The sequence below is a fragment of the Clupea harengus genome, chromosome 19 (genome assembly GCF_900700415.2).
Source record: "Clupea harengus chromosome 19, Ch_v2.0.2, whole genome shotgun sequence".
Lineage (NCBI taxonomy): Eukaryota > Metazoa > Chordata > Actinopteri > Clupeiformes > Clupeidae > Clupea > Clupea harengus.
This window is the reverse complement of record NC_045170.1, coordinates 13,407,267-13,431,380: the sequence shown is the minus strand read 5'-3', so window position 1 is coordinate 13,431,380 and position 24,114 is coordinate 13,407,267. Positions and strand designations below refer to the sequence as shown.

Sequence of the window (24,114 nt, the reverse complement as noted above, 5' to 3'; positions counted from 1 at the left end):
GGAGACAGTGTTAGCAGCAAACATCTCTGAATTTGAACCACTGAAGTGAGTTGGACATGGGCCTTGAATCTTTCTAACCTGGTGTTGACATCCCACATATTTTACTACCTTCATTGAAGTCCGGAAACGTGAATGGATTCAAGACTTCCCTAATAAGGATCAGGCAAAATGTAATTTTACTTCACTAATAAGGCAGTGCAGTGCAAAGTTGGAGATATGGAACTGAAATGGCACAGTGTTGGACTGTAGATCAGTTTTGGTGTTTTTTTTTTTTTCACTTGATCATGGGGGAAAAACGCAGGAATTGATATACAAATAATTTGTCCAAAAGGCACAGGTGAGGAGTCATAAGCAAAATCTATTGAAAAGTATGACAGACCATACACTGAACATTCTAAGTTTAATATGATTATTAAACAGCTACCAAGCTAAGGAATTCAGGCTTAATAACAGTGGAACCAACAGTGGAAACAGAATTCTGTAGAAAGTTCCATTGATTTAAATCGGCCATCTCAACATTCAAAGGTCTGATATGTAAGGGATAACGGCCCCCGAGGTGTCCCGTTTCCATCACATAATGGGACACATCGAAGGCTGTTATCCAGCTGTATAATCATTTTACATACTGGACATTTTCAAGGTCATGCACCCATAACACTTGATACCGCTTAAAGTAATTTATAACATCACTGGTCAGTGTGACATTATTTGGTAATGAAGGTATAATTCCTGTTTTATAATAAATTCACCTTCCTCCTCTACCACTTACCTCTCTTCAATTAAGCATAAAAATACATAGTTGCTGTTCCAATGTAATTTTCTTTCATTTCTGGGTATCCCAAATGTCACTGTATGAACAATGAAAACTGAATGTTAGCAACATAAGAAAACCTGGGGTAACCTGTGCCAAGTTATAACAGCAGCAGAGATTAGCTCTTAGCTAGCTCACAAAGCTCCATTGGCTGAGAAGTTCATGGGACAATTTGTTGATCACATTTATAACAAGGTCTAGGCCCACTTGAAAGGATCGGTAGCAGCTGACTGGGTGTGGAATGTAGATGATGTTAGATGTCGTTTCAGAGCCGATGCAATGATGATGAGGTGATATGGGTTGGTACAATAAAAGGCAGATACAGTTGCTGCAGCCAACATGGATGGTGCAATACTAACCGTTACAGCTGATGGAGTTGTAGAGGCAATGGTTGTAGTTGTATGCGCAGTTGAAGTAGTAAGAGCTGAAGTGTACTGAGGTGGTAGATGAAGCTAGCGCACTGGTATTGTCATAAGACATACTAGGGGTGGGTGTCGTAGCAGATCAATGTTTTTCCATTATTCTGGACATCTTTTTAATAATTAGAGTGCAGATCTACATAGGCAAAACAGACAATAACATTGTTAAAATAAATGTTAATCTAAGTTCAGCAGTTTTATCTGTCACTAATTACATTTTTGTATTTTATCAGATGCAAAAAAAAAAAAAAAAAAAAACACGTCGCCCAGCGGTCGCCCTGTTCTCTAAATATAGGCCATTGAAAAACCCATATCGGTCAACCACTAACAGTCACCAGATTTACTTTAATACAAAATATAACATTTAGACTAGAGGTTGTAGTATGGTCTGATTATTAATGGATCAAACCAAGTTACACATCATAAGACAAATATTGACACTTGAGCCAGCAACAATAAGCAAGCTACACAATTAAAGCAATAACATTTATTCAGAATTGAATGACTAGAGCAGTCCCTCTTGTTAAGGAGAAACCTCAGGGCACAAGAAGAAGTTTTAGACAACACATTTAAGCACAAATTGAAAAGGAAATCTTTCAAGGCATACCTTTGTATCAAAGCAAGTCTCTTTGCAGGTAGACACCGAAGGCAAACACACTTCAGCTCTGCACATGAAATAGATCGGAGGAGAGTGATTAAGAGTAACTTCCTCTCTAGTAAAAAAAAACTTATGGTAAATGCACAAGTCAATAGGTCCAACCTCCTCATTCAGAAACGTATTGGTCGTTTGATCCATGAACTGGAAAACCAGCTTGACCATGAAGTGACGTGTGTGGCGATTCTGTGGTAGATCACTCATGATTGAGGTGGAGCCAGAATCCAAGGCATTAGGGCACCTGAAAGACAGACGCAAATTTCAAGATACAGTGGCTTTCCCAGCAGGAGACGCAAAGGTTGGTGGTAGTGTGGCAAAAACTTGGTAAAGGTTCTTTCTAGAGAGGGGCCATTTTACACAACAAATACAAATGAATAAGCAAGTGCAGAAGAATTAAAAGGAATGAACTAGACGAGCCTTCAGCTATTCGAAGCTGTACACCATACAAGCCCTCAAGTGACGGTAGATGGGAGTCGTGGGCTCATCACGAGAAACCCAGCACTGGCATGAGTCATCTGGTGACGCTGAGGATAACGACATTCCACCATGATCCTGTGCAAATATGACCAAAAGTGACAAATCATACCCAGTGGTCCATGACAAAAAAAAAAGTTATACCCATTTCAAAGAATACTTGTTATACGATCTAGTATTAGGGGACATATTTGAACAGCATGACAACCCCATCTGGACATATGGTGAAAACCAGGCAATATACAAAAAGACAAACCTGACAGGATTGTCTCTGCTGATAATTCCATATTTCAGTTGGAGTGCCCTTATGACCATTTGCACTTCAGCCAGGTACACACGATTCTCCCCACTTTCCTAGTTTGAGGGAAGGGGGTAAAAATAAATAAATAAGCACTAATAAGCTGTAAGCAGATCACAGCCAAGCTAATGTTGAGTGCAACATTCATCTCCACAGCAAAACATTGTTTGTTAACACTTACATACATTCGGGTTCCACACTCAGTGACTGGAAACTTGAAAAGGGCAAAGTTGCTGTTGGCAACCACAGGTTTGCAATTAGGATCACCAGCAATTACTAGCGAAGTAGGACTCACTGGTACACTGAACGAATCACGGCTGATTTCAAAAACAAAGTGTTTGTCCAACGTGCACTCTGAAGAGAAGAGGGATAGATTAGACTCCAAAGAAGAGCTGTACAAAAGTAATTAAAAATGTCTGGGCCTAGATGTTACCATTAATACGATAGTAGCATTTAAGAGTTGCAGGGTCCACACAGCAGCCCTTCAATCGACACTCAGAGGCAGATATTCCAGAGGCACACTCAATCTGCTTCTCTTTTGGAATACTGCAGCCTGGGGAAAAAAGAAAGAGTAAACCTTGCATCCATGTAAAAAGCACAAGACCCCCTCAAAACACTGTGGCCTAATGCATTTAGCGTAACATGTTAAGAACTTGGTAAAGGTCAACCAATTTTGAATGCTTCCATTACATTTTTCTTCATTGCCAAAAACCTTGCAGTTCCAAAGTGTAGTTTATAAAGGAGCAGAGTACAGCTCATATGAGGGTGTAGTGTCAGAGTGCCCAAGCAAAGGAATGCATTCATTCAGTCATACAAACCCCCAGGCAATGGATTAGGTATCGGAGTGGGTTTGGTTATGGGAGCAACAGTAGTGCTTCCACACTTGCTGGTAGGCTTTTCACGAGGGCCATCAGACTGCGGCCTTGTCAAGTTTAAATACTGATGAGCAGGACAGGACACAGTATTGACTTTGACTCTGCCGTCATCTGTGACATACATCAGCCTGATGGTATAACGATTTCTCTGTTTAGAAGAAACAACTCATTAGGGCAGTTTTGGCCACTGCAGTAACTTGAAAAAAATTCACACACACAATAAATATGGAAATCTGACCTCCATTGTCACAGGACAGCCTGTAAAATTGACACTAAGGGTGTTCTTTTCTTGTGTCTTTGTCAGCGTATATCCACATAACTTTGGATTTTCGAGTACAGAGTCTGTATAGCTTGAGCCTTTCAAAAGGAAAAAGAAGGTCACATGTGCATTTTTAAAACAGATCAACCAAACTGATGCCACATACAGGCCTACCAATAGCCTTGGGTAATAAGCACCTACCTAGCATCCTAATCGCATTGAGTGAACCAGCGGGAAGTACCACCTTCATGGCGTTGTCTGAACACTCTAAAAGCAATTCCTGGGTATTTGTAGCCGGCATCTTGAACTCCCTCTCCGAACTGGAATCATCACCATAGTCAATTTCTGATGACTTAACGATAGCTTTGCCAATGGTATAGTCATCCTTGCTCTGGACAAACGAAAAGGAGTCATGCTCCCCCAGCTGACTGCTAAGGTCTAACGCTTGTGTAAGAGCTAACTCCGCAACTAAACAAACTAACACAAACATAGCTGCCAGATGATAACTGTAGTCAACTGTCAATGACTTCCTAAACTGCATGCTTAGCCGTCGTTTTCTTTTGAAATGTATAGACAAACATCACCCTAAACTCTATTCAATAATTAGTTTCTCTTAAATTGAGAACACCTGTAGAGGAGAGGCTGGAAGCAATCAAGCAAAAACGATTACATTTTGAGGGAAAGCTTCAAGTGTTGACCACTCTAACAAACCACACACACGGAAAATGTAGTTAAATTAAATTCAATTAAAATTTAAATTTTAAATAATAATAAAATGCTTCAAATAAGCAACTTATTTGATGTAACTTAAATAAACTGTCCATCAAAACAAGAATCTGATTGGATTCCGAAACTGACGTCACGCACAGGATGGTGACGAACCGGAAAAGGTTCTCACATGCTGTCTTCTGAAAACACAAGACTTTGCAGACTGACTCTGCAGAATTAACCGCACTGTGGCCGATGATCTTTCGTGTGATATCCTCAAGGTAATATTTTAGATGAAGACTTATGCGCCTTGCATGTTTTTATTTTCAAGTAGCATTTAAGGTAGACCTACTCACAACTGCACCCTTGACACCACTAATTCCAGATTGTACTTCCCGTTGAGTATCGAAGTTAGGTCTGGCTACTTGTTAAGTGGTTGAATCTGTAAAATGAGCATGATGTGCCGCAAAGTTAACCATAGGACTCATAAGGGAAGACAGACTTAAAAAGATAATCAAAAAGGTCAGGTCTATATTATCGTAATAATTAATGTTATTTCATCACCAAGTAGGACTTGTATACAGATGATGGTGTTAGCGTAAACGAATAGGTGCAGTCTCTGTTGTGATAATCTAATAATAGGCTGTATTTCACAGGCAAAAGTTCAGTTCGAGTCCAGGTACTCCGGCTTAAGGGTGAAAGTTAGAAACGATGGCTTCTCTTCCAGCACTTTTTAAGTATGTGGACGAACACCAAGAGTTGTACATTGAGGTAAGAAATTACTTTTTTTTGTCGATGAAGAAACCAAATGGGTTTGTTTGTTGTGGAAAATACTACAGTTTATATTATCAATGCCGTTTTAATGCCAAACCATTGTAACATCTACAATTCTATTCTTAATTGCAAGTGCACTTAACCATTTTTCTGCCTCTCAAGCGTTTGGCAGAATGGGTAGCAGTCCAGAGTGTTTCTGCATGGCCAGAGAAACGTGGAGAGATAAAAAAGATGATGGAGATGGCAGCAAAGGACATCGAGAAACTTGGCGGAACAGTGGAGCTGGTTGACATTGGCAAACAGAAGGTAAATGCCCGGATGCTATTCAGATTTTTATGTCCAATTGTTTGCCAGCACTTTCATTTAAGGAGCGTTAATATGCATGCAAATATGTGTTTAGGAACTGCAGTTTAATATGGGCACATAATACACACATTGCATTTTTGTATAGTTGGCGGATGGACAGGAGATCCCACTTCCTCCCATCATCTTGGGTCGCCTCGGTTCAGACCCTGGCAAGAAGACTGTGTGCATCTATGGTCACCTTGACGTCCAGCCTGCAAACCTCGACGATGGCTGGGACACAGAACCTTTCAAGCTGGTGGAGAAAGATGGTAGGTGGATTCACTTGATCAGGTGTCAGACTTACAAAGCAATAAAAAGGCGACTGCTAACTATGCTAACTCATTACTTTTTGCCTGAGTGAAGACTTTTTTTCAGCCACATGATGTGTCAGTTGATCTAAGTCATGCTTGCTGAGCTTACCGCAGATACTCACTTCCCCCTGGTAATAGGAACTGAAAACTTGAGCAAAATTCCTTGGATATCAATACTAAAAAGTAAATTCTGAAGATGCTTTCATTGACCTATTGGGAGAGTAATGGAAATTCAATACTCTGTCATAAATATAACTCTATACTGTTGACCAGGTTTTATAGGTGTGCCCTGGATTACATATTTGTCAGCTTTCATGCACAACCTTTGTTTGAACAGATTGAACATTTACTGCCCTGATTACTTGGTTACTGAAGTTTCCCCATGTTGCTTTTGTCACATTTCTAAAATCACCATAGGGAAGCTGTATGGAAGAGGCTCCACAGATGACAAGGGACCTGTCCTGGCCTGGTTCAACTGCATTGAGGCCTTCCAGAAGACTCAGCAAGTACTGCATGCCGTCAATACATCAAATCACATCAAAATGTACACCCTTTGTATCGTTGTGAACAGTGGCATTTGTCACATAGCAATATTTCATCTGTAAAGAACACCTGAGGGACATACTTTTTAAGTATGGAAAATGTTCTATGCAAAAGCACTAATGGCACCATTCATTGATTTCTACTTGTAAATTCAACATTTGCAAGGATCACACCAATACTTCGGGGGCTGATGAAATATACTGTCCATAAGACTAAAGCAAATCTAATCAGCTGTGCAAGTTATAATCAGTTCAAGCAAATCTAATCAGCCATGCAATGTTAAGATTAATATTACCCAGCTCGTTGCAGGGAGAAATAACATTGGTGTGTGCGACAATAAATGCTGTGCCATGCAGTTTTTATGTTGCCAAAACCAAAACGTGATGCCACCTTAAAATTGTCAGATTGCAAGAAGTGCAGACCTTTTACTCTTCCTGCTCAAAGGTCTTCCCTTCTTGTGTAATGGCTCTGCTCCATCCTGGTGTCCACATTCCTTCCCCCTTTCATATCTTGGGCCAGAGGTTCTATTTGAAATGTTTTTGAAATTTGAAATATCCCGTAAAAGTACAAATTCTATGTATATTTTCATCCTAATTGGTCACATTTTTTAAATATGTTTTTAATCAGCAGTCATGTGGCGTTAACATGCTGATCCCAGCTATGCTTTTCCAAATGAGCCAAAAGTGGTGACAAATTTAACTTTAATTCTTAGAAAATATCAGAAACCATGAATGCAGTTGTTGCATAGTGGATCACTTAACCTTCATTGTCAGTGTTTACTTAAATGCCCTTAAATGAGTTTCTGTACAGCTTTTTTCACCACTTGCACCAGACCCTTTATCTTTGTTTCTATCTTTTTCTTTTCTCCTTTTTTTTTTCCAAACAGGAGCTTCCCATCAATATTAAGTTCTGTTTTGAGGGGATGGAAGAGTCTGGCTCTGAGGGTCTAGACGATCTGATCTTTTCCCGGAAGGACTCTTTCCTGAAGGATGTAGATTATGTTTGCATCTCGGACAACTACTGGCTGGGCAAAACCAAGCCCTGCATCACCTATGGCTTGCGCGGCATCTGCTATTTCTTCATCGAGGTGAGTAACAATCCCTTTCTAAGCACAGGGATTCCACAAGGACTAATTGCAATTCACTGGGAAAAAGGGTTGACTTCTTTAGTTTGCCGTGTTGTTTTTGTGTACTTACCTCCACCATGACCTTTCCCTCCAAGCTGTGTTTAATAAGCTGCTTCACTTTTAAGTCTTTCTTGTTGTGTTAACAGCTGTTATACTACAAGCTTTTTTATGGCGCAGAATCAAACCTGTCTTAAAGCCAGTGGTTTACTTGAACCTGTTTCAGTAGTTTAAGTGCATTTTAAACCTGTTATTTGCCCTGGTTAATATTGCTGTTTGTTCCACAGTTGGAGGGCTGTGATAAAGACCTGCACTCTGGCGTTTTTGGCGGCTCAGTGCATGAAGCCATGACCGACCTGATTGCCCTGATGGGTGAGTGCACTTGTGTGAAGGCAGTCTCTCACAAATCACAGGCTCTTTATTCGCACACATAAGTATGACTGTTGAGAACCAATCATCATCATCAAGTTATCATTGGAGGATGAAGCAAAATACTATGTGATTTTCTTAGTTTTCTCACCTGTATCTGTTATCACTTAACAGACACACTTGAGAAATATCTTTGTGTGTGTGTAGGTTATAGGACAATACATACATTAACTGTAAAGTATGCACAATAGCAATGTCAGCAGTGATTAAGAGGTAATGTTTGTTAATAATTTTTTTTAATTTCTGTTTGATTGTCTGCTGGCCATTTTCAATTAGGCTCTCTGGTGGACAAGAAGGGAAACATTCTGGTGCCTGGGATGAACGAGGCTGTAGCTCAGCTCACCGAGGAGGAGAAGAAGCTGTATGAGAAGATTGAATTTGACATGGAGGAGTATTGCAAGGATGTTGGGGCCAGCAAACTACTGCACAACACCAAGGTATGCACTGAATTTAATGTACTTGGATTGTCCATGGATATTGCACCTCTTTAATGTAACGTTTACCAGCTGACAGACAGCCATAAAGGCAGACATTATTTAGTCACCACTGATTTGAAAAACTAATGCTGTTACGATGAACGTGGCTTCATTTCTGTGTCGTTCCGATGAGCATTTAAGTGTTTTGTCTCTGTGGGAACTGACTTTGTTTGACCTATATTTGGTGTAAAGGAACAAATCCTGATGCATCGGTGGAGATACCCGTCTCTGTCTCTTCACGGCATCGAGGGGGCTTTCTCCGACGGTGGGGCCAAGACTGTCATCCCACGTAAGGTCATCGGCAAGTTCTCCATCCGCCTCGTCCCTGACATGGACCCAAAAGTGGTGGAGAAGCTGGTAAAATGAGTTTTTCTCCTCTATTTTAGCGGAACTGTATTATTTGAGCACAATTTTGTTTTTGTCTCCCTAATCAGAAACATGTAGCCGTGGTTGACAAGTATGTTGTACTTAGTTTTAATGAGATACACGAGTAAACCCAACCTTAACACGAAGTGAAGTTCATTGTGAAGTAAACTGCAATATTTTCCCCAAATTATGTATTTTGAAGTCAGTATGTTATTCTTGTGTAGCTATACTGCAGGAAGACAATCCACAACAGCATTTCCCCTCTTCTAGAAATAACGTGCTCAGGTTTCAAGTCTGAAGGAGTATTGATTTTCTTATGCCTTTATTGTGCTATGAGCTACAACGATATGAATATTAAAAATAATATGGTCTTATCACTTCCTCAGGTCCTCAGTTACCTGGAGAAGAAGTTTGCCGAACTGGAGAGCCCCAACAAGCTGAAGGCTTACATGGGTCACGGCGCTAAGGCCTGGGTGGCAGACTTCAACCATCCCCATTTCATGGCTGGCAGGAGAGCCATGAAGACTGGTATGTGCACATTCAACATTTGGGCTGCAGTACAACACATGTCCATAGCATTTGTCATGGGACTTTTGCTGACTAGCTGTCATTGGTGAGACTTTGTCATTTGGGGAAAACTGAGGAAAGACCTGGCAATTAGTCATGCTAGTTCTGGTTATGGAAGTAGCCACTCGGCTGTTTTTCTCTGGTTGTTGCTAAAAGAGATTTGATCGAGTTGAATTGTGTCCATGGGTGCTTTTTGACCTTTTCTTGCTCCTGCTAACAGTGTTTGGAGTCGAGCCCGACCTGACGAGGGAGGGTGGAAGCATCCCAGTGACCTTAACCTTCCAGGAAGCAACCGGCCGCAATGTCATGCTGCTGCCATTGGGCTCGTCAGATGATGGTGCTCACTCACAGAATGAGAAGCTCAACAGGTAACTGACACAAGTCAGACACTTACATTTGAACTTGCTCAGCTGTGGATGTTGTGAGGGTAGATTAGATTAAAAATGATTTATATATTTATATGCTATATAGGCTATACATCCATCGCTAAGGCTATAACTTGTCCGACATGGCTGTATGTCCTGCCTCACATGGCAAATAAAGTGTTAGAGGATCATAGTTAACAGTCATGATTGTGGGGTCATGACCCTGACCCCTTTCAGAACTACGAATAAACTGTTTTTATTAACCCTGATGTTCTAAAATTCAAGTGTGCTTGAACAACCACAGCTCAAAGGGTGTTCCAGAGAAATCTCAGCAATGGTTTTGTTTTCTCTGGTTGAGATGAGCCAAATTTGAGTTCCTGTTTTTTTTTTTTTTTTTTTTTTGTCTCTCTCTTTTCAGGTCTAACTACATCCAGGGAACCAAAATGTTGGCAGCTTACTTCCATGAAGTATCTTTGCTGAAGTAACTGGACTTGTTTTTAACATTTTTAACTCTGTTGTTTTAAATGTTCTCGAGAACAAAACTTGAAATGGTGAACTGTGAAATAAATTCTCCGTAAGGATTTGTTCTCAGTGCAGTTGGGAAGTTCTGAAACATAACAGTTTGGAAAATATAATTGCAACTCATGCAAGTAATACCGGTGGTTACATTTGTTGGAATTGGTTATCAATTACTCTACTCTACTGTACCTAATGGAAATTCACTGTCTTTAAAAGGGCATTTCAAATACATTCTTGAGCAATGTTTCCAGTCTGTGGATGGCATATTCAAAAAGAAAAAAAATGAATGAAATGAAACTTATGAGAGTTTAAGAACTTTGTTGAATCATTGTATTTACTGGCCTCTGCTCAGGATGGGCTTTGAAAAGTTTGGCAAAATATAACTCATCTCAGAACTGTTTTAAGAGTCGTCATCCAATTTCGTCTCGGGAATGTGGACCACAGCTGCTCTGCTATGCAGAGGAGTGAGAACTGTCAGATCTAATGTGAACAGGTCTGTGTCAACAGCGTAATTCAGGCCACACCAAATGAAAACATGCACAACTAGGAGGGCACTCGGAGAGGGCATACCTCTGCCAAACACCCTGTCGCAATTTTACTGAAAGTCAAAGAAAATTCTTGATCCGCATCTGCTCACAAACTGTATAGGTTCTTCCTTGAGCCATGCTACACCCCTCCACCAAGTTTAATAAAAAAAAAAAACCTGGTAGTCTTGCTGACACACACACACACACAAACAGACGGCCCTGAAAACATAATAAAAGACACCATTGCATCAACATGTTCCCTCGGGATCATCATGTATTTGATAACAAACGATAAGTAGTTGTGTTCTATGATAACCAGAGCTGCAGGCTACGTGGTGCTTAAGCTATCACATTTTAGGCATTCTATAATCTGTGATTTGTCATGGCGTGCCCGTGCAGTTCCGATGTATCGTCATAGCCTTGAAAGACAAGTAGTTTGTCATAAAAGCTAATCTGTTGTGCTGAAACTTTGCACCAGAAGCTCAACAGATGAGACACAAGTAATTGAAAGCACAAGCGCTGTTTCTTCTAAATAGGTTCACATCAAGTAGACGACTAATGGCTCAATGCCAATGTGTCAAAGCGCAAAGTTAATGTGTACATGCCAGGTGCAGGGCAGGGAAATAAAAAAAAAAACAAATGGGAAAGGAGTAAAAACGGAGTGCAATTTTACTAACTTTACTTCTTTTTCAGTAGTTTTTAGTATTGTTTTTCTCTGTTACGGTTACACTTTAAGATGATGAGCCTTACTGAAACAGTGGTTTAATATGTCAGTTTTTGGTCCTATAGGAAGAATAGTAATGATCAGGTTGGTGCTGAAATAGGGGACCAAGCTATTAGTTTATCAAGGTGAAGTCATGATGATTGTTTGACCCTGTATGAAATGTTTCAGAGGGAGGACACAAGCCTGAAAGGTGAAATAATGTGAAAGTTATCATGCTCTGGTGTCTGGACGCTTCTTTAACACACGTCTCCAGCTTCCTTATATATTTCTTACACAAACAAGCCTTTTATGAGGCATGGCATAGTCATAGCTATAACTTTAAGTGGTGGTCTTTTATGAACTCAAATGTATATCCTTCAGCAGTCATCTCTGTGCGTGGTTCAGTTTTTAGATTTAAAAAAAGTATGGCACACCCTCTCTCACGTTTTCACTTGTATCATCTCACTTTTGATACCAGCCTATCAGCAAATGAGGGTATATCATTTCAACAAGAGATTTAGGCGGGTAGGTGACGGAAGTCGCCATTTTAATCTTGTATTGTTAGTCCAGTCATCTGTTTGTTGATTCCTCTTCCCACCCCCATGTACTGAAATGAAATTTAAATGTTTTAACCCATACAGCAAACTAAAGTCCACAGGATAAATGATCTTATATAAAATGTTATAGTTCTGTAACAAAAGTCAGTTGTGGCTTCAGAAGGTAGCACGCTAGGTTGATGCTGAAATAAGAGGGTAAGTGAGGTATGAGTGATCTGATTGTAATTATATTATCTCTAGTTGCCCGGCACAGAGCAACACCTCTTGTCAGAGTAGATAGGAATCAGAGTGGACAAACATGTCTTATAGGTGTAACCCAAAGTGCCCATCTTGGCATCTGAATCCTATGTCATGACTTGGAAATGAATCTGGGTGTGGGCAATTCAGTTGTGTTATATAAGAGGTTTGTATTTTTGGCATATTTTTTTTGTCTGTGTTGGCCAACACATGCAACCGCATTGATTAGTATAGTATTAAAACAACTCTATATTTTAAATAAATAACTGCAGAATGTCTTGCAGAAGACCTAGTAGTTGAATTGCCAAAATAGCTGTCTAAATGTCAATCTGACTCTTATCACAGACCTCTGGAATTTGCACACTTGGCCTCCCTTTACGGCTTTGAGCAACTCAAGTTAATGGGTCTGAAGGTCATCTGCACTTTGTGGAAAGGAGATTTTGATCTGGAAAATGCAGACTTGCATGTTCAGAGGATTGCTTCATCCTTGAACTTCGGATGGTGTGTGAAGTGTTTCCAAAATGAGTGCTCACTTTAGACACGCCATGTTCCTTGTATGTCAAATGTCATAGCAAGACCGTTTTAATATTAGTTATAAGAAATAGATATTTATGTTATTGGCCTAAGGCAGTTGTAGGCGTTTATATTTGTGCTGTATTCTCACTGGCAAAATATTTCCAGAGCAGTTAATAAGCATTGAAAGAAAATTCTGTTCTGTGTCCACTAGGTGGTGATATATAGTCACACAGTCTGATCAGTGGCATGCAATATTATAGTTTTTGAAGGTTTTCCATAGCATGCACACACGGTGTACATATTTTTTACATTCATACATTTTTATGTAAACGGCAAACTTTAAATATTAGAACTTTTACATATTTTTGTTTCTTAACAGCAGGAAAAATGTATAGATTCCCAAATATTCTTCCCTGAACTCACAGAAATGACGCCATATGGAGAAATGTAAAATTTTACATTTGTCTCAGGCATGGTATAACCGTATGCACTTATACATTAGTGGGAGGGATATTTTGATCATCATAGCATCAAAATGAGTCTCGCCATACAGGAAATGTAAATATGTTCCTTATATCATCATGGATAGACATGTAGGCCTGTCCACCAAAGTTACCAACAAAACCTAAAGAAAACCTTCAGTCAACCGTCTGTTCTTGGGGTCCTACATATCTACCTAAGCAATTTAACTCTTGTACGTTTTCAGTAGCAAGGGACTGAGACTGGAAGGCAACAGTCAGGTAGTCGGTCGTAGATGTGTTGGATTCTGGTTAGCTTTTAAGTATTCTAAACCTGGTCTGTGCTTTGACTCCAAGGTCAGTGAGAGTCATGTGAATGGTGTATTCCTTAACAATATAGTAACAATTTAAATCAAATCTGGTCTTGAATAACATGATGGCAATTTTGAATGCTGTTTGTTTTCTGTCAGCTACAACAGAGGTTTTATAAGATTGCTTACAGCATGGTGGTTTTAAGAACGTTCCTTTCTACATTTCCCTATTGCTAGGTGTAGTGAGAATTTTTGTGAAGCACAACCTTGCCCTGTGAACTTGAAAACTGGACTGACGGGTTTTTCCAATGATTTAATTAATTTTTTTTCATTTCAGCCTACACCGTAGTTCTAGACTTGGCTGTTTAGAGAATTTTCAGATCCTTCATCTCCATATAAAAAGTGAATGTAAAGCCAAAGACTTGGTTAATTTCTTAGTGAGCACACTTACCACTTACTGATAACTTCTGCAGTTTAAGTACAGTAAATCTCTTTGGATAAAAGCTACTACTAAATGAAAAGATGTTGAATTTACTGTAAATCCCAATGCATCCATGAGAAATGTCTCTTTGAAGTTTTCATTGTTACTGGAGTCGTGTGTATATTTAAGTGTGTGTGTGTGTGGAGAAAGAGACCTGTTCTGACAGCAAACTGACACCTCGCCCGCAGCTTTTACCCAAAGCGGTTAGCATTTCACTCGAAGGTCCATTGTTTGGTGTGACCCATCTGAAGTAATATTTCATAATCCCCAAATAGAAATCTGTCTCCAACCACAGTTCTAACTATTTTTATGTCGCTACGTTAGTATGCTGTTATGGGTGAAGAGGAGTTGGGGGACTTGTGTGTAGATGATTATAATGTCACTGTGTGATCTTCGCTGCCCGAATAATTGTAAATCATGGCCTGGGATGTGTCATGCGGATGTTGGTAGCAGGCAATTAAATGGCAGAATATAATAGGCCAAATTATTGCCTGCCACATCTTGAACAACACAGTTGGTATTTGAATTGCACTCGATCATTATGTGTATTAGAAACCTCATCGGAATCCAGCTTAAGTCCTCAAGCATGAAACACACAGAAGTATTTAAATATCTCATAGCAGAAGGGCACAGCCTGCTTCCATCTGGTCATATGACCATACTGGAAGAGTATGGGGGACTTTATAGTCCATTTTATGGCGACTAAACAGTTACCCAGATTCAACACCCTGACACACAGTGTTTTCTTCTTCAGATCAAGCAACTGTTAGTGGATTAATAACCAAGTAGTATTTTGACTGCTAAAAGAATGCAATGCGGTTTGAAAGAGGTTGAAACAAAAGAAGTTCTCTTTCTCTCATTCTGAGTTTAAAAATAATGAAGATACAGTACATTTGTTGTTTTGCTTCCAGATTGAGGGTCCTACTTTGAATTTTTGACCTCTCAAATTTGTGAAACAGCATTACAGCTAGTGTGTTTAGCATATTAAGCAGGTTTTACTGTGTCATTGGTTGATCTGAAGACCTTGTTGCAGATATTCTTAACCTACGTACTGTCTTTGTAAATGTTTTGTAAGTCGCTTTGGACAAAAGCATCAGCCAAATGCCATAACCATGACTATGTGCCACGGTGGCTCAGTTGCTTGCACTGCTTGCACTGCCGCCTCACAGCAAGAAGGTCATGGGTTCGATTCCCACATGGGGCGCTGTTGGCTCTGGGGGGCAGGTCCTCCCCAGAGTGCACAGTGCTCAAGTGGGCTATCTCCCGGGCCTTTCTGTGTGGAGTTTGCATGTTCTCCCCGTGTTCACAAGGGGTTTCCTCCACTAACAGAAAAAACATGCAAAAATAACAGAACACATGTCCATCCCTGACCAAAGATGGACAGTTCACTTCACTTGGTCCCCGGGCGCTACAAGCTGCGCACTGCTCCTGGGGGGTCCTTGAGGAAGGACAGTCCAGGATGGGAAAAAACAGAAAATAAATTCACCGCGACCTCAGACTTACCTGCGTGTGTGTGTGTCCTGTGTCGCCTCCATATATGCACGTGTGTGTTCCAGTGTGTCGTGTGTGCCATTAAAAACCTGACAAAGGTCTTAATTATTATTATTATTATAACTATTAATGACTAGAACTATAAATGTGCAGGCCTGCAATTGTCCTCTGTACCATTCTATGAAGTCTCATAGCTAAAATACCGAAATCACCAAGATAACCAAATCACAAAAAAACTTAGTTGTACGCCATGTACAACGACCTCACACTGTCACAGGTGATCCTGTTTTTTCCCCAATGTATAAAAGACTGTGTTTTCTTTCTTTTTCTTTTTTTTTTAAGGTCTGAAGGTCTTCTGCTTCCCTTTTTGTTAAGAACTGTCATATTATATCAGTTCCCCCTCCCTCCCACCAAATGATATGCTTTTTAAACTACTGGTTTTGCTCTCAATGCTCCAAGTCAGTTCGCGAAGGAACATCTGTTTCCCTTTTAAGACAGGCAAGGCATATAAACCCATTGTCATTGATGCATCTCCTCTCATATAGAGCTCCTTTGCTTTTTGAGGACAGGATGGAATTATCGAGGAAGGGGAGGAGGGGATGAAAGAAAGGGGGTAAGCACATGGGTGGGGTGGGGTGGGGTGGAGCAGGCCTATAGCTCAATCACCATTGTTTGGATTCCGTCAGTGTTAATGTAAGTGTTGCTCAGAGCACAATTAAGCCATTGCTCGTGCTGTGCGTTGTCTGGAATTATTTCCCCTTCTGACAGATGAGAGACTGATAATTTAATGCAAGTTATGATTAAAATCCCCTTACTGTCAACCCCGCAGAACAAACAACAAATACTCCGCGTGGGGAGGGAGAGAGTGAGAGAAAGAGGGGGGGGGGGGGGGGGGGGAATGACAGTTTTAAAAATAAAAGAAATTACATGTTGGCTGTGAAGAGCGACGGAATTTATTGAGCTGAAATGTGTTGTGAGGAAGATTTAGGATTGCCCCAGAGGGGGGGGGGGGATGGAAGAAGTTAATGACTGATTAACAACAGCAATTAAAAGATGAGGCAAAGGTATGTAATTAACACGGAAGTTCGGGGCTTGTCAAAAGTGTATAGCGGCCATTGTGCTGCTCTCTTGGAGGAGAGAAAAAAAGATGTGTGTTGGGGTGGGGGGTGGGGGGTGGGGGGGATCCAGCAGGAAAAAGCTCTTAATTTCAGGCTTGGCTTGGCCAGCTTGCCTCTGGTCTTCTCACTGAGGGCTGTAACTCATGTTGTAAGTGAGGCGGTGTCATCAGAAGTTCAGCGCAGCACATTTTTACTCTGACAAGTCAACGTCCGACCGTCTGGCCGTCAGAGGGGTAAATTCACATAATTAATGGGATGCATATTTGATGGAAGGATGAAATATTCAAGCTCAGCAAAGTGGAAAAAGGGAGATGTTTTGCCAGCGGGGGAGACAAGGAGGGGTAGGGCTGGGTGATGGAGGGATTGAGTTTATGCATTAATCTCACCTGGTGGATGAGTTACAGAGGGAAACGAGGAGGATGGTGAACTAGAGAGCAGCTATGAGACGTGAGCTGTGAGTGTGGGAAATAGTCTTTATTAGTCCAGAACTTGGGCCTGATGAGAGCTGAGTGGTTTAACAGAACACACAAACTGAAATGACATGTGTATGTAATGTGCAAGATAATGTTTGAGTGTGAGAAGTTCTCTTTAGTTCAGTTTTCAGCGAACAGACTAGGTGCCCAATGGAGTGAGAGGGCCATGTGGGTGTGTGTGTGCGTGTGCGTGTGCGTGTGTGTGTGTGTGTGTGTGTGTGTGTGAACAGAAACGAAAAGGAGAGTTGCATTTCATGGTTTCCATAACAGGTTTAAAAAGGGAAAAAAGTGTAACCTAACTTACATTTTTCAGTGAAAAACACTATCTTTGTCTACTATTCAGTTGTCAGTATTGTTGTGTTTAGCATGTCCATGCATTGCATGTACATAATTGTAAAGTATAATTAATATGAATTTAATTACATATATTTCTATGTACATATTTAAAGTACAAAGTAGTCCGTGATAAACTGGTAACATTTGTATGAAATGGATTACTTGATAAGTTGATACAGTTATTCATTTGGCCAGTAGATGGCACTAAGCTTACAGGAAACAAGGATCTTGATCATTTTTCAATTATTTTGCCAGTTTTGTCTGCATGCTCTTTAGTTTGAATAAACATGAGGAAAAGGCTTGGAAAGGAGAGGCTAAAACCGGCTAGTGAAGAAATGTGTAATTTCTTTATTTTGCAGGGAAGATTATTTTTGTTGACACAGCTCTGCCATCTCTCTGAAAACTCTACCATCAGAACCTGACAACTGTCCAGTTCAAATTTCAATGATTTTCATTAAATAAATCATTATATAATTAAATTCAATATATAGTTTGAGGTGATGTGTTGCGGAGCAGTGTCACAGTTTATGTTCTTAATGATATGATTTGGCTCTATGCAAAAAAAAATTGGTAGTTTGAAAATGCATTGAATGTTGTTTTAAACTAACTGAAATTTCTGAAGGTTCTCTTGGCTTGCTTCTTTCACTCGAAAACAGCCTAGAAAAATAGCTTTGTTAGAGATTCAAATTCAACACAGTAACACAGAACCAAATTCTCACCTATTGAAGCAGGTATTCCCCAGAAGGTCAACATGAATACATAAATGGTTGACATATCTTACCAATCCACTTCTTCTGTATCATTAAGCTTCATAGCTTCTGTCAGCTGGATGCAACCTGAAGCCGATGGAGGGAAACGCCAGAGAGACTAAGAGCGAAGGTGGAAGGAAAGGCGTGAGGCTCGTGTCCCCTTCTGTGTGCCTTTAACTGGGACATGCTGGCACTCGCCGCTGGATGCCAGGGTGCCCAAAGGCTGTGGTAAGGGTCCCAGGAGACGTGTGTGTGTGTGTGTGTGTGTGTGTGTGTGTGTGTGTGTGTGTGTGTGTGTGTGTGTGTGTGTGTGTGTGTGTGTGTGTGTGTGTGTGTGTGTGTGTGTGTGTGTGTGTGTGTGTGTGTGTGCGCGCGCGCGCATGTATGAGGGGGGAGGTGGTGCCTGAGAGGGCAATTATAACAAGGACAAAGCCAGCACAGACTGATTACACCCCACAACAAACTAATGAAGAGAGGTTGTACACGTACACATCCATACTGCGTGCGCCCATGAACTACAGCACTGCTGTATTTTTCAGTGTACATTTCATTGGGCACATGTGCATGTGCATATCCACACACACACATACACATACACATACAGCGAGTCAAACTTAGTCACATAAGGATGTGAGGAAATTCTGTATTTGCATGTATACAATAGTACCACTATATATTTTTTATATTTTAGTTTGCGCACACACACACACACACACAGAGAGAGAGAGTTAAAAAACTTGTTAACGACAGAGGAAGTGGTGAATAATAGTCAGTGTATATGCTTTTGAATAGTGTATGAGTTTAGGTGTGTTTTCAACCATAACACTTTTTGAGGAGCATGGTTAAATATGTTTGTGTGTGTTTTTATTCTGCACAGTACAAGTTTATGATCTTCATTGTCTTAAAGGCATTCACTTCAAAACTTCTAAATGTAAGTTATTTATAATGTTCATAAATTATGGAATAAAATCTTAATAACTTGCAGCACTTAAAGTTCTTCTGCTGCAGATTTTTTGCATAATTCAACTTTTGCAAGAGACACTGAAGGAAAACTGGATAGCAATATCAAGATTATTATTATTATATTGTTGTTTTATATTTAAATTGTGCTTATACATATACATGCACATACTATTTAACTGTCTGATTTACAAAACTTAAAAGCTGCCTACGATTGATTTGCACATTTTTACTGTAAAAAATTATACAAAAATTATAATAAAAAACCTTGCTAATACATCATTTTTTAAATCCAGTGCGAATAGTGAAACAAGGGCACAAGTATGGTCCAAATTGTACATGCTCTACAGATGCTCTTTGTTTAGGTTCAGACAATTTGACATAAGTAGCTTTAATTTGCCACAGATTACCCCTGGTTACCACCACACTGCTCTGAGGGAGGTGGTGTGATTAAAATAAATTAGCCCAGAGAATGACAAACACAATTTGTATGCTGGCATTATAAATTATGCATATTTTTAAGATGATTAACTCCGTTTTGATTACCTGCTCTCCAGCAATGTTGTTCCTATATGTCCTGTGTAGTTTCAATGTGCAGTTTCATAATAAGGTATTTCCCAACCTAATCTTAAGAAATCGACAGCAGTATACTGAAAGGCTGTTTAGTGAGCTCCGTCCAAGCAAGTCTGCATATTAACCTCTTGTGCCATGGATAGTGTAAACTGTCTGTGTGTGTGTGTGTGTGTGTGTGTGTGTGTGTGTGTGTGTGTGTGTGTGTGTGACTGCATATAAACTGCCAGTGAAGTGGCTCCCCTCATTTGAAAGTTTCAGAGATTTGCGCTCTAGACTCTATTTCTAATGTGGGAGGGCAACCATTCCTGGGTCATTCTCTAAAGCTGGTGCTGACTGAACACTGGTCTTCCTTCCCTGTGTGGGTGTGTGTGCCTTTGTGTGTGCCTTTGTGTGTGTGTTTATGTGTGAGCCTTTGTGTGTGTGTGTGTGTGTGTGTGTGTGTGTGTGTGTGTGTGTGTGTGTGTGCCTTTGTGTGTGTGTTTATGTGTGTTTGTGTGCCTGCATATGTGTTTCACATTCACCTTGCAATGAGGAACACACACATAGTGACAACAAGACAACAACACTGACACAGGACGACATGGCAGAAAGAGCTCTCCCCTGCGTGTGTGCGCGCGTGCATGTGTGCGTGCTTGTGTGTGTGTGTACTGTATGTGGTGAATTGGATTTGTCATGAAAGATGTCAAGATAAATAACCTGTTCCTGTGCAGAGGTTTGGGCTTAATTCCACCCCCTTTTGCCGACAGATTTCGACCTAGACTGTATCGGTGCATTTCATGGAACCATCTCTGGCGTTACACTATTGCACGGTTAGCAGCTGCTGCGCTGCCAAAATCAGGAAATATCAGAAAAATGTATGAAAAGCGGTTTACTTATTACTACCTTTAGAAATCAGTACACTTTAGCTCATTTCCCAACTTGGTACAAATAATAACACCTATTGAGAATTGTATTTATTTATTTTTATTTTTTTGTCAAGGTTATATACGTGCCGCTCACAGAGCAATTACACTACAATGAATTATCGCTGTCATTAAAAACGCACAAATATGGAAATAGAGGAGCAAGTAACAGATGAAACAATGAATCAGAGCTTCTCACTCTGGCCTTCAGAAGACACCGATAAATAAAGGCTATTTAATACGGACATATGCTAATTTCACGCTCAGATTTACATATGACTATTTAAAGTATAGGTGTGAATGAAATGTGAGGCATTGTTAATTATAGAGTAATGTATGCTGATATTTATTTATGTGTTTGGATGTTATACGTTTATACAAAATACGTTTATGTGTTTTAAGACTGGAGGTGTGTTTTGGATGTTGACTAGGCAACACGATTATTTAACCTCTTGTATCAACACCAGTGAGTAGGCCTATTTTTTTTACCTAATGTGAGTTGTATCTGAATGAATTCACATCAACTGCTTTTGTCTGTCAGGTTGCTTGCTTTTATCTGTTTTGTTTGGGAAATCATGATATCATCAATAGAAGTGTCATCTGCGGTGAGAGATATTTGAGTAAACCTCCTGTGGATATCCACAAACTATAAGTTAATCATTAAAGTTAGAAGTTTGAAAGAAACACAACCTACAAAACAGTTTCCTTTGTTTGTTTTTTAAATGTGTGTGTGTGTGTGTGTGTGTGTGTGTCTGTGTGTGTAAGGGAGAGAGAGAGAGTGCATGTTAATGACCACTCGTCTTTCTTTCTGCTCATTCACTGGAAAACCTAAAATGGCTGAGTTTTAAATTTGACACAACTCTTTCGTCTGAATATTATTGTTATTGTTGATGCCTAATGGCCTTTCCGGTACCTTCTCTCAGCCTATTTCCCCAACTATACACCACTCTTGGTTTGTCACGCACTTGCGTCTGTGCACCCTTTCACTTAAGTTGAAGAATTGGGAGATGGAGTGGATTCGGAGTGTGTTTTTACATTGAAATTGTATCTGATCTTGCGTTGGGGAAACCAGACGATTACTGGCAGTGGAACAGACCCTGGCTAGACACAGGCAGCACAAAACAGACACAAACAAGAAAACATCACCATGGAAGTGAAATGAATATTCAAAAGACATTAATATGCTGTGTCTATGGTGTGGTCGATATCGAACGTCCTCTGCAGGATGGAGTGAGTGTGTGCTTAGGATGGTTGGAGGAGGAGGGTGGAGTGGGGGGGAGCCATTGATGCCGCCTCTCAAAGGGAATGGTTCATTTCACCAGGGATGGGAGATCGAGGCGATGGACTAGTGCACAGCCGGTGTCATTTTTGTAGGAACCATTAACGGTCCAAGTGGATTTTCCATTTCTCCAAATATACCATTTCCTTTTGTGATTTGAAAAGTTTTCTTTCTCTTTTTTCACCTCTGTTATCATTTAAAAACTGGGGTAGTCATTTGGAGGTTGGAGAGGGGGTTTAATGTGTATCTGAGTGGGTCTAGTGCTTAAAAGTAAATGTAATATCTACACAATGCGAATTGAACCAATGTTTGCTGTGAGCATAGATGGCATCAATGAATCTATGCGAATGTCCCTATTTTGGATTTTAAGCAATGCTGATGGTGCATCAGTAAATCTAGCTTCTTAACCCCCTCTAAGGCTATCCTAGTCCAATACTACACAGGACTACTACATCCCTTCTATGCGTTTATTCTTGTATTCCCACACAGCCATGGACTATGTGTTCCTTGAGAGGCACTGATCTGCAAGAAGGTCTTTTCTTGGGCATTCAGTGTGAGCGCGGCGGCGCCTCAGCTGTCTGTCGGAGGCAGAGGCTGGCAAGATGTATCCCGGCTCTTCGCCCATTGAATTTGTTTGACTCGGGTAATTGAAAGTGTTTTAAACTATTATAGCAACTTGAGGGCTTGTTTAAGTGTCGAGCTGCCAGTCAAACGGCAAGCTGGAAAGCCTACAGCTGTCAGGCTGTCAGTCAATGGAAACGAGAAGTGTCGGCCTAATGGATTTCTCTCCACGTGCGCGTCTGCAGGGCTGGCAGAACTAAAATCAATGTGTTGTCATGTGTGAGCGGGAGGCATCAAACGGCCAGGTGGATTGGAACTGTACTGTAATGTCTACATTTAAAGGGGTCTTAAGGAATAACAGACCAGAGAGAAAGAGAGGCAGAGAGGGAGTGAAAAGACCTTTGGGAGGATGAGAGAGGGTGTGTTACCTATTTTTTTTTTGCTGTTTTTATACCCAGTGATTCTTTGGTTTGGGATAAGATTATAGGTTGCATTGTCCAACAAGAGAATGTGGAACATCTACAGAAGAACATTCTGACAGATTCAAAGAGTCACCATACAAAGACAGAACTTTTATGCATGCACTGTGTTTTGTGATAATCTACACAAATGTACCTGAAGTATTTCCCCTGGTGATACGTCCACAAAAAAAAAAACATATTTAACACAAACATAGGACAGAACACATTTTCAGTGTGCATCAAGAAAATAATGGCACATTTGCAATACACTCCAGCATGTCATATCATATTACGTCTCTGTTCCCCTAGCCTCTAACAGTGTTGTCTGCAAGCCAACTCAAATAACAGTCTTATGCTCTGCACCTCGTTGTCCTCCCCTCACGTATGCCTTCAGCTCGCCAACATGTGGCAGAATGTTCCGGTGAGGCGTTATTACCTAATCCAGATCATGTCAGAGGACGCTTCAATATTTTGGGTCTTTCTTCTATCCATAAACAAGTGTTCTCATTGCACTTGAGTTTTCTGACCAGTTCGGTTCCAAGATTTGCGAGACAAAAGCCAGATTGCCCCAGTGCATATCTCTAAATTCTCTGTCTTTCTTTCTTTCTTTCTTTCTCTCTCTCTCTCTCTCTCTCTCTCTCTCTCTCTGCTCCTTGCTCACACTAGCAGAATAGCCCACCGATGATTACTTCAGGATGGTCCTGATTGACCGTAAACAAAGGGATTATGACGTGCTCATGTGATGGCTTCTGTTCTCTGGCCGCCACAGCACAACCGGTAGAGTGATGCTCGTTTCAATCGATTCCTGTGATGCACATGAATACAGAGACGTTTGCATGGGGGAAAAAAACTGTTTTATATATAAAGCGACGGGAAAATAGTTCTTGCTAAAATGTTGAAAACTAATTGGAAAAAAAGAAAAGTTGTCAGAACCTATAGTTCTATAGGTATAGGTTGAACCTATAGTTATATAGGTATAGGTTGTTACTTTTACCAATGACAACCCTAAGTCATTATGAATGTGCATGTTCTCCCAAAAGATTGACTGGATTAATCTCTATCAGAATGTAGAGAGATTTTTGGATTGTTGATTGTATGTTGAAT

The 24,114-nt window shown here is 40.4% G+C and overlaps 2 protein-coding genes across 3 annotated transcripts; one reads left to right on the top strand and one right to left on the bottom strand.

Moving 5' to 3' along the window:
* Nucleotides 1-1,341: 1,341 nt before the first annotated feature.
* Nucleotides 1,342-4,383, bottom strand: LOC105892031 (zona pellucida sperm-binding protein 4-like). 2 transcript variants are annotated; one of them, XR_004165855.2, is made up of 9 exons: nt 3,993-4,383; nt 3,771-3,889; nt 3,476-3,680; nt 3,091-3,210; nt 2,839-3,011; nt 2,616-2,713; nt 2,303-2,437; nt 1,991-2,126; nt 1,342-1,895 (listed from the first exon to the last, which is right to left on the bottom strand). XR_004165855.2 is itself a non-coding variant. In XM_012818248.3 (8 exons), exons 1-7 carry the CDS (start codon nt 4,330-4,332, stop codon nt 2,338-2,340), a joined length of 1,155 nt encoding a protein of 384 aa, XP_012673702.2. In that variant the 5' UTR covers nt 4,333-4,383; the 3' UTR covers nt 1,342-2,126; nt 2,303-2,337. The 2 variants fall into 2 exon arrangements, 1 of the variants encoding a protein (XP_012673702.2); XM_012818248.3 differs by having other exon boundaries at nt 1,342-2,126.
* Nucleotides 4,384-4,652: 269 nt separating this feature from the next.
* On the top strand, nt 4,653-10,718 carry cndp2 (carnosine dipeptidase 2). Its single transcript, XM_012818327.3, has 12 exons — nt 4,653-4,780; nt 5,156-5,270; nt 5,436-5,579; nt 5,725-5,887; nt 6,347-6,435; nt 7,359-7,559; nt 7,883-7,967; nt 8,301-8,461; nt 8,693-8,857; nt 9,253-9,394; nt 9,654-9,801; nt 10,217-10,718. The coding sequence occupies exons 2-12, from the start codon at nt 5,211-5,213 to the stop codon at nt 10,281-10,283; spliced, it is 1,425 nt and encodes a 474-aa protein (XP_012673781.1). The 5' UTR covers nt 4,653-4,780; nt 5,156-5,210; the 3' UTR covers nt 10,284-10,718.
* Nucleotides 10,719-24,114: the final 13,396 nt, after the last annotated feature.

Bases quoted from the DNA above. Each gene is read 5' to 3' on its own strand.
- cndp2 (XM_012818327.3), top strand. From the start codon at position 5,211: ATGGCTTCTCTTCCAGCACTTTTTAAGTATGTGGACGAACACCAAGAG. The intron at 8,858-9,252 runs GTAAAATGAGTT...TCACTTCCTCAG, and splicing joins CAAAAGTGGTGGAGAAGCTG to GTCCTCAGTTACCTGGAGAA. The intron at 9,395-9,653 runs GTATGTGCACAT...TCCTGCTAACAG, and splicing joins CAGGAGAGCCATGAAGACTG to TGTTTGGAGTCGAGCCCGAC.
- LOC105892031 (XM_012818248.3), bottom strand. From the start codon at position 4,332: ATGCAGTTTAGGAAGTCATTGACAGTTGACTACAGTTATCATCTGGCA. The intron at 3,211-3,475 runs GTTTGTATGACT...TTTTTTCCCCAG, and splicing joins ACCTAATCCATTGCCTGGGG to GCTGCAGTATTCCAAAAGAG. The intron at 3,012-3,090 runs GTAACATCTAGG...TCTTCTCTTCAG, and splicing joins ATGCTACTATCGTATTAATG to AGTGCACGTTGGACAAACAC.